This window comes from Pinus tabuliformis, chromosome Q (assembly GCF_031772625.1).
Source record: "Pinus tabuliformis cultivar Carrire ecotype Pingquan chromosome Q, CPIR1, whole genome shotgun sequence".
Lineage (NCBI taxonomy): Eukaryota > Viridiplantae > Streptophyta > Pinopsida > Pinales > Pinaceae > Pinus > Pinus tabuliformis.
Genome location: NC_142296.1, coordinates 281,690,911 through 281,709,736, shown reverse-complemented (window position 1 = coordinate 281,709,736; position 18,826 = coordinate 281,690,911). Strand labels below are relative to the sequence as shown.

The 18,826-nt window shown below is 36.9% G+C and overlaps 1 protein-coding gene and 1 pseudogene across 2 annotated transcripts; one reads left to right on the top strand and one right to left on the bottom strand.

Moving 5' to 3' along the window:
* Window positions 1-730: 730 nt before the first annotated feature.
* Window positions 731-10,131, bottom strand: LOC149219329 (glutamate dehydrogenase 2 pseudogene; annotated as a pseudogene). The gene is made up of 3 exons (XR_016249599.1): window positions 10,063-10,131; window positions 8,082-8,195; window positions 731-1,003 (listed from the first exon to the last, which is right to left on the bottom strand). The product of XR_016249599.1 is annotated as a glutamate dehydrogenase 2 pseudogene (transcript).
* Window positions 10,132-13,349: 3,218 nt separating this feature from the next.
* On the top strand, window positions 13,350-17,340 carry LOC149219328 (aluminum-activated malate transporter 10-like). Its single transcript, XM_089382574.1, has 6 exons — window positions 13,350-13,920; window positions 14,381-14,521; window positions 14,753-15,022; window positions 15,270-15,379; window positions 15,943-16,089; window positions 16,190-17,340. Exons 1-6 carry the CDS (start codon window positions 13,557-13,559, stop codon window positions 17,120-17,122), a joined length of 1,965 nt encoding a protein of 654 aa, XP_089238700.1. The 5' UTR covers window positions 13,350-13,556; the 3' UTR covers window positions 17,123-17,340.
* Window positions 17,341-18,826: the final 1,486 nt, after the last annotated feature.

Below are 18,826 nucleotides of genomic sequence, written 5' to 3'. Positions count from 1 at the left end.
GATCCTTCGTTTACTCCAACCACAGACATGGGTGCATCCGCTGATGGAGCAGAAATTACAACCTTCTTAGCTCCACCCTGCCACCAAAAGACATCAAATAAATCAAAAGAGCAATTGGAGCTATGCTGTTTCCCACCAAGGTGAACCATCTTAGAATGAAGGAGACTTAAACAATATTAAGTACATTTGTCGATGGAAAAATATAGATGCAAAAACTATAGATGCAAACAGAAAAAATACAAAAAATCTCGGTTGTTGTAAAAGCTCTAGATGATTCTACAACATACTCAGCTCCATAGTTACCACAGGGAATCTCTGAAGGATCCCTGTAGCAGTGGTTTCCAAGAGATCATAGCATCATTATTCTCTAAATCATAATTATCAGTGTTTATTTACACATTGGTTAATGTTAAGGGGCATACCTTTTAGAATTGACAGTAATACTGTGACCATCAATTTCAAGAGTCGTATCATCAACAATATTCAAGCTCCCTTTGTATACCCCATGAGTTGAATCATACTTAAACATGTAAGCCTGCCAGCCACAACCGCAAAACAGAATTTTAGTCAAATTTCGGTCAATAGGAATGCTACAGTAATGCTTTCAAAAAAAATTCAGAACGGTATAAGGCACAAGCACAAATTCCATCAAGTTAAAGTTCAAAATTCAGAACGGTATAAGGCACAAGAACAAATTCCATCAAGTTAAAGTTCAAAGTATGCACTGAAATTAACCCAAGGAACTTGCTCTAACTCTTTGAATAGGAATCATGGAAAAGACCTGTGAATTAGTTCCCATGTCAGGTGCTGGAACATCTATGTGGACTCCAATCAAATCATGGATCTTCTGAGTAAAGACACGAGTAAGCCTTTCTAACTCACTGAAACTTAAACTCCGTGGGTCGCAACCAATACCACCCTTTGCTCCCCCATATGGTATGTTAGCTACAGCAGTCTTCCATGTCATTAGTTGTGCTAAGGCATTTACCTCATCTGGGTCAACCTGCATACCCCAGCGATAAATAGATTATTTATAGCATTCTCTGAAATGATTGTTGCAATATTGCACAGCAGCTGAAGGTCCTGTCACTCTCTATCTATCTCCGTGATTTTTAAAAATGAGACAAGTTTGATATGTTATAGTTGTTCAACAAACGGATGATTTTTGCTGCATCGAGTTGCTTTCCTCTATTTTTCAGATCAATTCACAAGACAGCTTAAGTCGAACTGATTCACCAGCCGTTAACCCTGGTAAAGATAGGGGAGTTGCTGCTGCTCATGGAGAGCCACAGGCATTCAAGGATGAGTACAGATGGGCAAGTCTGTTCTTATCTAACTTATGAAGTTATTAAGACACGGACATTCACTGTAGGCCGAGAGATACATGCTGTCTAATCAGCAAAGAAATCCAACAATTAAGAACCAGAATCTACATTAAAAAAGAAATGCATGCAGTTACATAACCAGATACATGCAAACTTAAGCAAAATTCTAGACGAATGCAGAGATTAGGGATGTGAATCTACACTGTAGGCCGAGAGATACACGCTGTCTAAGCCAGTTCGAATAGCAGTCGCAACAGTTTAGCTTGTTTACTCCAAAGGATTCTAGTTAGCATTCAAGCAACACTAGGAAGTCGACCTGGGCAACTCACATAATGTGGTGAATTTCTATAGAATCTCCTGCAGGATACACCAGTTTATGTTGCTAGCCCAAAATGACACAATTGCAATAGAAATAGTGACATGAGCACTATGTACGAAAGATCTGAAACTTGCATAGAATCATCATCAATTCAAGACACGAGTAACATGAAAACCGCCGTGAAGCTTACATTTGACCTTGAAAATAAGCCTTTCTTATGACAGACTGTAACATGTGAAGAATACAAGAGAAGCACGAATGCTAACAATTAGGACATTAGTGATGCAGTCGAGCAGAGACGATAGACGCATAAAAAATGTGAGGTGCAGCACCATGGCGGACCCAAATGCATATTTGAAGCATCCGTCGTACACCTGTAACAGAGAAGGAAGCGGGGAAATAAGACAATGCGTAAGATAATGCAAAAGAGATGTTAATTTTTTTTTGGTTTCTTTTTTCTTTGTCTTTCGACTTTTACGATGTCAATAATCAGAAGAGTCATGAGAATAAGTGCTAAGAGAAACAATGTTGTGAGTTCAGTAAGTTGGCTTATGCTAATGGATTCCATGTTATGTGAAGCGGGGAGGTGTATGTGAATATCCAGGTGCAGAGGAGGCCAATTTATACAAAAGTTCAACGTGTTTGTAAGGTGGTTTTAAGTGTGAATGGAGCTAAAATACTTGAGGTGCAATTAAGTGGTCGATAAGACATGGGGAGCGAATGGCATATGGAATGATGTATTTGGCGGCAGAAGTGATGTATCTGACATCGGGCAATCTTGGTGGTAGATTGGGTGCGACAGGAGATCTATGTCAATATCTAAGTGCAGAAATAATCTTGAAGATCAGATTGGAGCAGGCCAGTATTTAATGATGGGCATATCGATCTGACATGGGGAGCAAATGGCATATGGGATGATGGATGTGGTGGCAGTAGTAAATGCGAAATTAGGTGCCCCTTTGAGTCTGTGGCGGTAGATTAAATATGATCAGTATTTAATGATGGGCATATCGATCTGACATGGGGAGCAAATGGCATATGGAATACTCTATACTGGAAGCTATTACTCTGGGGAAGAAAAGTAAAATGCTTTGGATAATAAAAGTAACACAAATCAATTTAACTGCATGTGCAAAAACAATGTAAAGCTGGAAAAGACACAATGCTTGTGCAACAGCTTTCAACATGTAACTTCTTACCAAACAAATTTCCATGTGGACTCCACACAACACGGTTGACAGATACACTCGGTTCCTTAACAAGTGCTGCCTGCAGCCCCAGTGAAAAAGATTAAACTGATTGCATCATACATACAGTGCAAGTTGAACAAAAAAATCCAAACTGAAACTCTCATATGGACAGCACAAATTATGTTTATAGCTGTATCTTCCTAATAAATACATGATATGAGTTCTATTCGCATTCAGTATCGAATAATCTTGATACGAATAGATAAGCATGATACAGAAGCTTAACCTTACTACAACTACTTACATGTCACTTAGGGATACAAACTGTCAGAAATCTAGTCTTTATCAACTTAGCAATTTTGCAGACTTACTAAAAAATAAATTAATTTCATCAGTTATTATGGATGTTCTGTTTTGCCCTTCATCACTCTTTGTACTCTCAGATTCCTACTAAATTGGCAATTAGTCCAAAAGGCAATATATACATACTACTCTAAGGGCTCTATACTGAACAGAATCTGTAACTGATATTGACTATGAAGTCTAACAAAGCCGGTATTAAACAGAGTTCCCCCATATCAGTATATTTGCAAACCATAGGAAAATCTAGAACTGCTGCAAGAGGACAAGAATAGATTTGATCTCAATATTTGCAAGTGAAAATTGATAACAATGGAATCATTTTTTCAACTTGGATAAGTAGCATCCAGTTGAACAGTCTTAACCCAAGCCAATGAAACAAAAGAATAAATTTGTGTCAACCCCCATGCATGTAAGGCCATGGAAACTCTTCCACAATCTAACTTGTTGAAGGATCATTCTCAAGCGAAAAATGCAAGTATGTTGTTGCCTCTGAAATTCATCATCACAACAGCAACATGGAGAAAATCCTCATTCAGTACAGATAGAATGGTGCAGCCATTTCTCCTTATCATGAACAATGAATCAAGAACTTCCATATTGTTGTACTTGCATCCTAATTCGTCTCTTGGTCCAATTGACTGTTTTTGTTCATGTGAGGAGATTAATAAAGTTTTGATTTCAATTTCAAAGGATTACAACAATCCCTGTACAACAGAGCTTACAAAAATTCTATGATAAAGTGTTAAAAGAAGATTTCTGAAGGAGAGGGCATTGAACTCCAATGACAAGTTGAAGGGAAGGAAACCGGACCCTGGATGTGACTGGAAATGCAAGTATGTTGTTGCCTCTGAAATTCATCATCACAACAGCAACATGGAGAAAATCCTCATTCAGTACAGATAGAATGGTGCAGCCATTTCTCCTTATCATGAACAATGAATCAAGAACTCCCATATTGTTGTACTTGCATCCTAATTTGTCTCTTGGTCCAATTGACTGTTTTTGTTCATGTGAGGAGATTAATAAAGTTTTGATTTCAATTTCAAAGGATTACAACAATCCCTGTACAACGGAGCTTACAAAAATTCTATGATAAAGTGTTAAAAGAAGATTTCTGAAGGAGAGGGCATTGAACTCCAATGAAAAGTTGAAGGGAAGGAAACCGGACCCTGGATGTGACTGGAAATGCTGAGATTAAACATTAAAGCCAAACAAATAGAGCAGATCTTGTAGCAATACAGAGAGCACATTCAGATCAGGTTTTGATCATGCAAGTTGAAAGTATGAGTATGGCATGCCCTTAATTCTATGATAAAGTGTTAAAAGAAGATTTCTGAAGGAGAGGGCATTGAACTCCAATGACAAGTTGAAGGGAAGGAAACCGGACCCTGGATGTAACTGGAAATGCTGAGATTAAACATTAAAGCCAAACAAATAGAGCAGATCTTGTAGCAATACAGAGAGCACCTTCAGATCAGGTTTTGATTCTGACAGAGGAGGATCTGATGTAACTACATCTTATAATAACCCTGGACAGTGTTATGACCTTCTAAGCTTAAGTCTGAAACTCTTTTACTAATGATTTGAATTGGCCATGATTAAAAGACGAGAAGAAAATTAACTAGCTAGGACAAGGTTAAAGTGGATACCGATTGCGCATGAATTGCTTTTCTGACATAGGGATTATTTGCCCAAATGTCCGAAAGAGAATATTTGTCGTGTTTTGAGGTGATATGGAACCAGTATGAAGTGGATATTGCTTTACAAAGTAAAAATACTAAGCAGGTAACAGATAATGCATAATTATGCATACTGTTCAAAAAGCATTAAAAAAATGCAAAAACACTTGAAATAACTTAGATTGTCTCAGCAAATAAAACCCTCATCATATCCTCAATGCAAACCATTTCACTTTTGTGCTTGTATGAACATGATGCCTAGATTTCAAGAGACTGAAATCCCAAGTCTGCGATGACTAATTTATCAGTGATATTTACTATTTTAGGATGCAACTTAGCAATTTTGCAGACTTACTAAAAACTAAATTAATTTCATCAGTTATTATGGAAGTTCTGTTTTGCCCTTCATCACTCTTTGTACTCTCAGATTCCTACTAAATTGGCAATTAGTCCAAAAGGCAATATATACATACTACTCTAAGGGCTCTATACTGAACAGAATCTGTAACTGATATTGACTATGAAGTCTAACAAAGCCGGTATTAAACAGAGTTCCCCCATATCAGTAGATTTGCAAACCATAGGAAAATCTAGAACTGCTGCAAGAGGACAAGAATAGATTTGATCTCAATATTTGCAAGTGAAAATTGATAACAATGGAATCATTTTTTCAACTTGGATGACTAGCATCCAGTTGAACAGTCTTAACCCAAGCCAATGAAACAAAAGAATAAATATTAAAAAAGCAAAACATTAAGATTAAATTAGGAGAAGCATAACCTGAGATAGCAGGAGTAAAAATTCCATCACCAATGAACATGCAAGTGCCAACAAGTACAAGAAGAAGCAATGCATTTTGACCGTAGACATTTGCTTCCAGCCATTTCTTTGTTCTCGCAGCACATGATCTATCTTTAATTTTTGGTCTGCTATATGTTGTGAGTTTTTCATCTGTGTGGTGTTGATTTGGAATAGTGTTCACTTTAGCATGTCTACAGAGTAACGAATATAGAGCAAATGTTCCACCTACATCACGTCAACATAGCATCTTAGAAACCGTTGATAAAATTGCATGCATATGCACACTAAAAAGCAAGAAGTGGATATTGCTTTACAAAGTAAAAATACTAAGCAGGTAACAGATAATGCATAATTATGCATACTGTTCAAAAAGCATTAAAAAAATGCAAAAACACTTGAAATAACTTAGATTGTCTCAGCAAATAAAACCCTCATCATATCCTCAATGCAAACCATTTCACTTTTGTGCTTGTATGAACATGATGCCTAGATTTCAAGAGACTGAAATCCCAAGTCTGCGATGACTAATTTATCAGTGATATTTACTATTTTAGGATGCAACTTAGCAATTTTGCAGACTTACTAAAAACTAAATTAATTTCATCAGTTATTATGGAAGTTCTGTTTTGCCCTTCATCACTCTTTGTACTCTCAGATTCCTACTAAATTGGCAATTAGTCCAAAAGGCAATATATACATACTACTCTAAGGGCTCTATACTGAACAGAATCTGTAACTGATATTGACTATGAAGTCTAACAAAGCCGGTATTAAACAGAGTTCCCCCATATCAGTAGATTTGCAAACCATAGGAAAATCTAGAACTGCTGCAAGAGGACAAGAATAGATTTGACCTCAATATTTGCAAGTGAAAATTGATAACAATGGAATCATTTTTTCAACTTGGATGACTAGCATCCAGTTGAACAGTCTTAACCCAAGCCAATGAAACAAAAGAATAAATATTAAAAAAGCAAAACATTAAGATTAAATTAGGAGAAGCATAACCTGAGATAGCAGGAGTAAAAATTCCATCACCAATGAACATGCAAGTGCCAACAAGTACAAGAAGAAGCAGTGCATTTTGACCATAGACATTTGCTTCTAGCCATTTCTTTGTTCTCGCAGCACATGATCTATCTTTAATTTTTCGTCTGCTATAGGTTGTGAGTTTTTCATCTGTGTGGTGTTGATTTGGAATAGTGTTCACTTTAGCATGTCTACAGAGTAACGAATATAGAGCAAATGTTCCACCTACATCACGTCAACATAGCATCTTAGAAACCGTTGATAAAATTGCATGCATATGCACACTAAAAAGCAAGAGACATGAGTAGTTTTTGGGTAGCAGGACAAACTGAAAATTATAAAAAAAATATAAAATAAACAAAAAAAATTGACCTAAAAGTAAAACTCAGGAAAAGTATATTGGGTTTGATTAGAATCATCCAAAGAAGCTTAGAATGCAGGTCTAATGAATGGTTATGAAATTCCCAAAGGGCATTCAATGCAACAACTCAGCCAAAAAGATGCACGATGTTTTTATTTTATTATATGCAATATTCTATGTAAATTCACGGTCGTATGTTACCTTCTCCGTTGTCATTGGCCCTCAGGACCACAAAGCCATCAATCTATATATAGAGGCCCTTTCAGTCAGATATGCATACCTTTGCAGCACCAGTTGAGCTTGGAATGATATTTTGTCCAGCACCACGACCTCCATGACAATCCTTCATAGATGGACCATCTACTGTCTTCTGTGTAGCTATTTATAGAATAAACAAATTACAGGTACAAGAACTGAATACACATCAGATAATAACATAAGAAATTCATAACAACTTTATTATCATTTTAAATTCAGGACTTAAAACAAAGAGGCCCATGCCTACCTGTTGTTGCATGAACAGTGGTCATGAGTGCCTCAGCAATACCAAATTCTTCATTCACCACCTGTAGCCAGTCCATGAGTATTCGTTTCAGTTTTTGCGGTGAGCTAATTTTGACACATAGTTATGACTCAATGACAATGTTTGCAGGAAGAAGCTTAGAGTATCTGCCCCAAAGAAACATGTTCTATGTGTTAACAAAAGAAGGGTGTAGCATCCCGGCAAGAATATTTCTATGGAAGCTCAAATCACAGTGGTTCCCTATTATGAGAAAGGAGAAGATAATTTGTTAAGACCACGCACTAATAGATAACAAATTCAACTACAAAGTTGAAAAGTTCGTTCTGAAAGGGATATTTAGAGAAGATGTTTCCAAAACATCAAACTAGAGATAGATGTAACATCAAGTAACTCAACCATAGGTGTAGTTGCCTTAATAGGACATAAAAGATCTTGCATGCAGATATTGCCAATCGTTAGCAGTTACTACATATCAGCGATCATAAACTCACCTCTGGATGGTAGCGTATCCCTCCCTTCATGGGTCCCTGTGCATTGTCATGTTGCACCCTAAAGCCTACATATGAGGCTAAAGTTCCATCATCTTTAGGAATGGTGCACTCAACCTGAGGTCCAGTTTACAAATGAGAAAATCAGTCAAAATAATCCCTTTAAAAACCCTCAAAATGCCAAAAGCAAGAAAATGAGCTAAGATGAAACAACAAAAAATTCCTTGATAGGAGATGTAGAGTCCAGAATTTCAAGCAATAAAAAACAGAGAGATGGAGAATGCAATTCACATAATACAAATCTCTTCAGTTAATGAAAGAAAGGACAGATTCTATGTGTTAACAAAAGAAGGGTGTAGCATCCCGGCAAGAATATTTCTATGGAAGCTCAGATCACAGTGGTTCCCTATTATGAGAAAGGAGAAGATAATTTGTTAAGACCACGCACTAATAGATAACAAATTCAACTACAAAGTTGAAAAGTTCGTTCTGAAAGGGATATTTAGAGAAGATATGAACCAAAGGAAACACATTAAGCTTGAGCTCCTCAGCCAAACCATTTCAACTATTGTTTATGCTATGTTGCATCTGCAACTGATACAGCAATCGGAGCCCTGTAACTACCAATTGGCAGTGGCACATATAGCCATGAACTACCAGATCAAACCCACTCCTACAGAGCTAAAGAAGAAATATTTTATGCCCGATGAAGACCATGGATTTAGATGAATTGCAAATTCCCTTGATCTTATGAGAGACGAGTAAACCAAAGATATCAGACAGAGTCCAGGCCATAGAGTTAACCCGTGGTTTGAGCAGCATTCAAATTTCATGTATACCCTAAAATGCATCCATATTTCTTCACATGGTGGTTTTAAATACACTACATCTGAACAATGTTCTCAGCACTGTTAAAGGCTAGCAAACCCTCTTCCTGCTTTATGTTCACCCCAGAATTGGAAAATACCTCAAAATGATCAATGGTTACCATGCTACTTTCTGAAAATACAAGCAATGGGGGATAATGACACCGCAGAGCATATGCTAGACCCAGAAAAAGACTGAACCCATGAGGACGGGCAAAGGCCACCACATGCGAATACGGTTTTAGGAGGCAGCTTATCTCCCAAAAAACATGGTCGAACCATTGAGGGCACCGGTTGGGATTCCAGATTTTTTTCAAAAATTAAAATGCTGAACATACATAATCTAAATCATACTAATCTTAATAACTTGCAAGTGATCCTGATTGAGATTTAATCAGTTAGTTGCAGTTACATAAAGGGACAGATAGTTAATCCGCTTCGAAACACAAAGACCCATTACTGAAAATTAGAGAATTAGGGACACCCACCAACCAGATTATAGATGAAAATGCCATATCTAAACAAAGACCCAGAACCAAAGTTTGGTGCCAATTACCTTGATCTCTCGAAAAGGAATGAGACAGAGGCGAAGAGTGAATCAATGGGGCAGAACCCTGGTAAGCTCTCAACTGTACCAGCTCTCAACTAAGAAACGACAATGCAACATGAAATTTCAAATTTAAATAAAAATAAGAAAATCAATCGATGTCAATAAAAATAAAAATGAAAGTCGAAACTTTTATCCACCTTGTGGGCCCTACATGACGGCCATGTGCCTAACACCTCTCTCCCTAGCATAACACATGCAAGCTCTACAGCAGGCCACCTAAGGTCGCATCAGGTTAACAGCTGTGATCAGGGAGATTGAAACCTGAAACCCGAGCAACAAGATTGAAACTAGTGTAACCTCTGTAATCAGGCTAACATCTGTGATCAGGGATATTGAAACCTGAAACGCGAGCAGTTGTAAAAGCCCTCACAGGTTCGGGCCTCTGTAGCTGACGTGAGGCAGAACAGTGATGAAAAGGAAGGGAATTGTGGCTCCTATGTCAGCAGATCCTGAGCAAAGAAGGAGCTAAAGGATAAGCAAACGAAGACTGATCAAATGCGGTAAGAACTTTATACGCTTTGTAAGCCCCAGGATCCCTGGCAAGTGCTTTCCCGGCCACTGGACGAAGTTCGGACATAGCGGAAGCTGTGGGAAATGACTACTGGGGCTACAGGGTCTAGCTTCCTGGCGGTATAGATGAGCGACTGAGTTATTAGGTGGTTGTGGGCGTTGTATATTGAATTGGACTATTCATTCTGCTCACTACAGTGTTACAATTATTGACACAGTGTACCAGAAAATACATAGAGCAAAGGAACTACAACCCTGTTGCATTCTACAGTGTGTCTATATAAAAAGAGTAATTTGTTGACTCCATGAATTCTGCTATGCATACTCCGTTTTGTTCTGTTATTGTTCCTATCCTGTTTCATTCTATTATTGTTCATATTTTGTTTTGTTCTAATGATCAATTGTTTTCAGTTGTTTTCAGTTTCATGCACTACTATTTTCTACCATTTGTTACCTTGATCAAAGCCCGTATGCTGAAGTGTGACTGGTACTCTGCAATTCCAGGTCGGGGATTTGATTCCAGCAATGACCAAAAACAAAACTTAAATTGGTAAGAGGTTGAAATTTATCATGAAATATAAGCAGGAAAAAAATTTGTTTGTAGTGTAATTTACCATTCCATCTACCGACCTTCTGCTCATAGAACCGCCCATACCTGGGAATCGCGTTGGATATCGTTGCCTTTCAGTTTCAGTTTCATGCACTACTATTTTCTACCATTTGTTACCTTGATCAAAGCCCGTATGCTGAAGTGTGATTGGTACTCTGCAATTCCAGGTCAGGGATCTGATTCCAGCAATGACCAAAAACAAAACTTAAATTGGTAAGAGGTTGAAATTTATCATGAAATATAAGCAGAAAAAAAATTTGTTTGTAGTGTAATTTACCATTCCATCTACCGACCTTCTGCTCATAGAACCGCCCATACCTGGGAATCGCATTGGATATCGCTGTCTTTCAGTTTCATATAGCTTTCTGAGCACTGCCCATATCTGGGAATCGATCGCTGCCTTTCAGTTTCATATAGCTTTCTGAGCACTGCCCATATCTGGGAATAGCGTTGGATAGATTTGCAGTTGCAACCACTCCAGAAACCAAACGCTGCAGCAATTAAATTGGTAAGAGGTTGAAATTTATCATGAAATATAAGCAGAAAAAAAATTTGTTTGTAGTGTAATTTACCATTCCATCTACCGACCTTCTGCTCATAGAACCGCCCATACCTGGGAATCGCGTTGGATATCGCTGTCTTTCAGTTTCATATAGCTTTCTGAGCACTGCCCATATCTGGGAATCGATCGCTGCCTTTCAGTTTCATATAGCTTTCTGAGCACTGCCCATATCTGGGAATCGCGTTGGATAGATTTGCAGTTGCCTCTGCAAGTAAACCACTGCAGAAACCAAACGCTGCAGCAATTAAACCAGACACCGGAGCAATTTGAATTTTATTGCAGCGCTTTAAGCAAAATACCTGTTACATGCCCACAAAAAGCATAGATGTGGTGGCAGGCGTACATGTAACGGTGGCGCATGAGCTTGCAGGTGTACATGCTGTAGCAGGGTACATATAATAGCAGGGTATAGCAGTGGTATTAATCTCTAACATTAAACGCTAGAAAATTAATGCTAGTGCAAACATAGCATTACTTCATGCAGGAGTGAACTTGTTGTAATTACCTGTACTCCTCCGATCTTTTTCCTAACTTTTGAGCTGTATGCCTCGATTTGAGGCCAAATAAGATGGCGAACGCAAGGTGAACTCCAAACTTTAGAATATAACTGCAAATAACGCTAAAAAACCTTGCAAATTAATGCTAAGTGCCCTCCGAACGGTTACTATAGTCCCTGCCGGATGCCAGATGGCAGGGACTAATAAGGTCTCTGCACGTTACACGCTAGTGTTGAAGTCAAAATCTAGAGAAGAAGCTTTTGTTGGTATCATTCGAAGGGAAATTATTCGCACTAAAGGTTTAGAATTAAAATATATTCATGCCCATGTTTTATATATATATATATATATATATATATATATATATATATAACTTAAAATGATGCCAAATAACAAATGCAATATATTCATACGGTTAACCATTAATTATATTATAATTGAAATTCAGTAAAATCAGGTCAGAAATGACTAAATTGAATAATGCTTTTATTCAACCATGCTTTTCTTTATTTTACTATAAAATGAATTCCTGTCACTGTGATTGAGCATTTGTAGTTTTCTCTGTGATCTATCATCACAATTGGGCATTACTATTGAAATCTAGGCTTGCGTTACAATCTGTCATTTCTGGTATTGCATAGATGCTCTAAATGGGTGTCTGAACTTTGAAATCTAGGCTTGCGTTACAGAAATATTGGTTAACAACTTGAAATTTAGATTTACCTTAAATCACTTATCTAATGCTGATAAATCATGTTAGAGAAAGATTTCGGCGAAAATCACATGGAAAATCATTTGTCGACGCGTTTCGAACCAACTAGTGTGGTTCATCGTCAGGACAAGTTGATAAATCATTTGAATCCAGGAATTGTATTTCATGCGACAGAACCTAAAAGAGCCCTGCATGAACATCGTATCCCATCCCAACTAAGGGTAGGAATTTCATATCTGAAGCATATGTTAAATTGATTTTGTAAATCTAATACCCATTTTAATAGAATGTTGAAGGCTGAGAAATTTAATTTCTTTAAAGTTGTATTTGATGGACAATTTGCCCACCCAACGCCGAAGCCTCCAATATTTTAACTCGAAATCAAATAATTTATTATATAAAACGTTACATACGGCACTGCAAATAATGAATCACCTATTTCACTTCTGTTTTAAATGGAAGAAGCCGTTTATATACGCCATGACCTATTTCACTTTTGTTTTAAATGGAAAAGTCAATTGTTAAAATTTTAACCGGTCACCTTCCCAATAATAACACTGCATTAAATATATGAGAAGTGGGTCAACAAGGAAGAAGCCGTTTATATACGCCATGATGTCAGATCATGAATAAGCCTTATTGATTATTTTTTAAGCCAATACAAGCCACTTGTGATGAATAGCCCATATGTAAGAACTGTGTGAATTGTCGATTAGCAATATGTAAGCAATATGTAAGCTGCGAAATGTAAGGAGCACTCTATTTCATGAATCATAGCTTTTTGACATTAATGAATAATCGATCGTTGTATTACGCGTAGATGACACCTCTCGAGCGAACGATGTGGATTGGTGGGGGCATAAAACTAGAATCACTGGCCTTCAAGGCTTGCAGTCCAGATTTGCATCGGTTCTGAATACCGTTTGCGTTCTGGTTATAATCCTGCCAAGCTTCTTCACTGAATAGCTGTTCAATTTTCTTTGAGATGCCATGAAACATACCCACTCTGCAACAGAATTCGGAGAAGGAGCAAAATCTTCCATAATTTTCCATACCCACTCTGCAACAGATTTCGGACAAGGAGCAAAATCTTCACGCGTAAAAGTTAGGTATGGCCAGATCGAAGGTCAATGTCTCCAACATCGAATGGGAGATCAGCATTCACGAATGGGAGATACGCATTCCCGAAGGCTCCCTCGACCTCGAACCAGAAACTCCCAAACGCCTTCATAAAGAAGTGTTTGAGAAGATCCTCCAAGTATTCGGTGGCTTGATATCGTACGTTGTTTCTCTCTGCAAGGCGGTCTGGCAACATGGAGCGGAGGATCCAAGAAGAATTTTTCATGCTATAAAAGTGGGAATCGCACTTGTTCTGGTCTCTATCTTCTACTTCAATGATCTATTGTTTGGTTCCTTCGGCGACATGACTGTGTGGGCTGTCATGACAGTGGTTGTGATCTTCGAATTCACTGCAGGTAATCACTCCTTATATTTGTACATATTTCATGTATCCATGTACCATGCAAAAGTGGTTGAACTTAATTCAATTATAGGTTTTGGAATATTTCGAAAATATATATTAGAACTAACTAAAATGTTTCATTTCAATCTATCCATAAGTATGGTCACAATATCAATATGATATACTATACAATACTCTATTGATATTGTAAGTTTAGTAAAAAAATGTCTTGTAATGGAAATTTCTGTAATTCATGATTATCGAGCAAAACCCTTCATGATTGATCAAATCAATTTTTGGATCCAAAACTGATGTGATCTATCTAAAAGAATTTTGCTCAAAAAAAAGATGTTTTAAGTTGATACAGAGGGAGAGGATTATCACTCTATTGATATTTTAAGTTGACAAGAAGGAGATGTTTTAAGTTGATACAAAAGGAGAGGATTATTAGAAATTATGGTGTGTTGTGGCAGGAGCAACCTTGGGCAAAGGATTAAACAGAATGTTCGCAACGTTTCTGGGAGGAGCGTTGGCTGTACTGGTAAACCTCGTTGCACGTCTAGGTGGAAAGCTGTTCCACCCAATTATACTTGCTGCTGGCGTGTTTTTCTTTTGTGAGTACATTGAAAGTCTTTTATGCATACAAATGTAAGATGGAAGAGCTCAATTTCATATCAAGATCGTAGTAATTTGAAATAAATTTGAAGTTATTTAAAGTTTATGTTAATTATGTTTTAAATTGAGATATCTGGTTTCATAGATACTACAATTTTTTTAAAAGAAATCCATTCTTTATAAATCATATAAATTAATGTTTGTGACTGTCCGATATGATATGAGTACAGGTGCATTGGCCACATTTACACGGCTTTCCCCCTCCTATGCGAGATATGATTATGGATTCATGATATTCATTCTCACCTTCAGTGTCATTTCCATCTCCGGATATCGCCAGGAACTCTTACTTAACTATGCACTTGATCGGTTGGAGACAGTACTTGCAGGGTGCGGCATAGCTATGGCGACCAGTTTACTGATCTACCCAATTTGGGCGGGGGATGATCTCCACAAATTGATTCTACGTAACCTCGAAGGGCTTGCTGTATCTCTCGAAGGTGAAGTAAATTTTATGTGTATTTTTTTTGTAAGGTTTGATATTGTTGATCAAGTTGTAAAATATTTTCAAAATCTACCATTAAAATAAAAATGACTTTCAAATAAGAAATAAACTTTGAACTAAGCATACATTCAACTTTGACCTTGAAAGCGTACCTTCATATGCTTCCAGAACAATAGAATCTGTTAATGATCCTCCTTTGCTTCTTTTACTTATTCTAGGATTTTGTTTTACTTACGTTGTAGGCTGCGTCACAGAGTATTTCAAGGAATCTTCAGATAAAGATTTGGACAAAATTAAGGTCACTCCAGGTTACACGCGAGTCTTAAATTCAAAAGCTAGAGAAGAAGCTTTGGTGGGTATATTATTCCGAGCAAATTATTCTTACTAATTTATATTTACTTCAATTCTAAACTATGCAAAGGTTTAGAATATATATATATATAATTAATGATGCTAGTTAACCTAATTTGTTAAGCGTGTTATGGAATCAATAAATATATTATAAATTAAATTCAATACAATCACAATAAAAATGAATAAATTGAATAATGCTTTTCTTAAATCATGCTTTTCTTTAGTGTAGCACAAATTGAATTCCTACCCTTAAATAATAATATTATTATTATTGGAATTTGTATTATTAATTTTTTGAATATATATCTGAATTGGACATATTTCCGAAGAAAAATGATTTTTCTTAATAAACAATAGAGATAAGAATGACTACTTGAAAACTATTCAGTAGATTTAGAGAATATTTTAAAATAAGATAGTTATTAGAGGGTCAATTCTCTTGTCACCATCAAAATCTTTATGTATTCCCTAATCTGCAAATTTATGACTGCCCAAAATGAATGACTTGCATCCGTATGAGTTGCCTTTGTCGTTTTATAATGTTCTAAATGTCATTGGCAGGCGAACTTTGCTAGATGGGAGTTCGCACAACACGGGCGATTTGGATTCAGATATCCCTGGAATCAATATGTCAAAATTGGAGCAACCATCCGTTATTGCTCGTATTGTGTAGATGCTCTAAATGGGTGCCTGAACTCTGAGATTCAGGTATGTCTGATAGAAATTTTGGTTAAGAACTTGAAATTTAGATTTACCTTAAATTTTTGAAACCTAGCTCAGCCAGTGCTGGTAAATCACGTGAATCCAGGAATCGTATTTCCTTCGACATCACCTAAAAGAGCCGTGCATGAACATCGTAGCCGAAGTCTCCAAGATTATAATAGAACTAGCGGAGAGCATCAAAACGATGACCCGAAGCACCAGAATTAATCTCATGAACAGCCACCTGAATAAAGCAGTGGAGGAATTACAGAATTGTTTGAAGTCCCAACCAGGGCTGTTTATAGACAATAAAAGGTGGCAGATCGTGGAAGAAGACCCAAGACCAAATTTTATCAACACCAAAATTGCGAAGCCTTCTAAATCCGAAAACACACAAGTTTTGAGGATTAAGAAGGCTGCTGGTGAAGCAAACAAAAAACCCGTTATATCGAGCAAAACCAGGCTCTTGCCTATTACGTTGGATGATTCTGTTGCAGTCCAAAATACCGAAACAGTCGAGGATGTGGCCTTCATGGACACCCTTTCTCTTGCAACGGTTGCATGTCTTCTCACAAAAATTGCAGCGAGGATTGAGACTGTCATTATTGCCGTGGACGAGTTGGGAGAACTTGCAAATTTCTCTTTCGCTGAGGACGAAGAGTTGGGAAAGCGTCCATATTTTACAACTAGTGTGGAGCATAGACCAGTCGTCCATAATTATAATGCTCCAGCCAAAGGATCACCCCACTACCCGTCACCATCTCGGCCGCAGGCCATTCAGAATCCCGAAGCAAAAGTTCCACCCTCAAACCTGTCACCATCACCGCCACAGACCGTACAGAATCCCGCCGTAAAAGTTCTACCACCAAACCTTTCACCATCTCCGCCACAGCCCGTACAGAATCCCACAGCAAAAGTTCTACCACCAAACCTGTCACCATCTCCACCAGAGCCCGTACAGATTTCGGCAGCCGTGATACCAGCTGCAGAACAGCTACCTCGTCTGCCGGTGAAATCAGTTCGATGGGCGCCCATGTGAAAGCTGGTATTTCTATATAAACATAGATAATATAAAACCTAATCGTGTAAATAGATTGTACCAGCCTACATATTATACTTGTACATCAATAAATTTTATTCTACTTGTACATCAATAAATTTTGCAACCACTATTAAAATATTATATAGATTGTAAAACTGAATGGTTGTAATTCAGCTATTAATGAGGTTTCATTGATGAGGGTTATGCACATGAAATATGAGAAATGGGGACTGAAAACCCACATTCATTAGCTTTCTGTGTCCCAATTCTCCTTGTTTAAAATTTTTTGTATCAAGGGTCTATAAATCATTGATGAGTTTATGTACAGAGAGCTATGAAGAATACTGCAACCTGAAATTGCCGAAATAGACTGAACAACCATTGGAACCTGGTTTTCCGTTCGGATTTCCCTTCCCGGTAAATTTAGTGTGTAAGTTATGCTACTGGTTTCATATGTAGCTAAATTTTGTGTTATATATAAAATATGATGTTATTTATGTTTGATGGTTGCTCCATTATTTTAATGACGTGAGAATTATAAAAGAGATTAGTACTATCCTTTTATGATCATATTTATATTTAATTGTTTTTAATCTGTAAAAATTCGAACTTTATTATAACTTTTGTAAATTACCTTCCTCGTTTCATTCTCTTAACAATTAAATACCAGCCACAACTTTCTATGCTCATATTCATACTTCATTCTTATCTAACGTGAAAATTCAATTCAAATTTTATTGTTGGTATGTGGATTTGTTTGATGGTTGCATTTTCTTTAGCAATTGGATATTAACAGCAACCCTTTGTTCTCCGGCATGAAAATCTAAAGATACAATGAAGTCTTAAGTTGCTGATTATGTCAATGAAAAATATCATTTCCTTGGCTTCCGTGTTTCTAAAGACTTCTTTTGACATCTGAGTAGTCATTCCTCCTCCAATTTAGCATTTGGCGACACTCCCCAATATCTTCTTCCATGAATATAAACAGCAAGAGGAGAAGGAGCATGTGAGAATAGACGTGTTCTTTGTGAGAGGATTGAGCTTCTACATGAGTTATATACAATGTACACAGTCCTTGATATACAATGTACACAGTCCTTGATGCCGTGCTTCACTTTGTCTATGGATGTGAGTGTCTGTTGAGCATGCTATGAGTGTTAGATGGTGAAACATGCCATACAAAAAATAGCCAAGTAATATTATAAAAATCATCTCACTATTTTCCTAACTTTTGAGAAAAAGATTAAGTTGCAGAAGGTTTCTTTAATAATTATTAAAATTATAATGTTTTTGAAATATCATCTTTATTTTTTCTAAACGCTAAAGCCATGTATTTATCATCTTTATAGTGATACTTGAAGTTTTATTTTCTATTATTGATGTGAAGCTATATTATGGTTGGATTGATATTTATATGTCTACGAGAAAATTAGTGGCTATTTAGTTTACTTTTACATGTGTTTGAGCAACCTAAAATGTTAGTTATCAGCTTGATCTCAAATAGCATTAGGTAATAGGAGTTCCTACATTGGGTATCGTGGAAACGGCTTGAGTTCCTACATTGGGTATCGTGGAAATGGCTTTTTCCCTTATAATAAAATTCTAGATTTTAAAGTCTAAAATGCCTATCGTGGAAATGGCTCAATTTTAAACTCTAAAATAGTTTATATTTTTTGGTTTTTTAATTTATTTTTATATAAA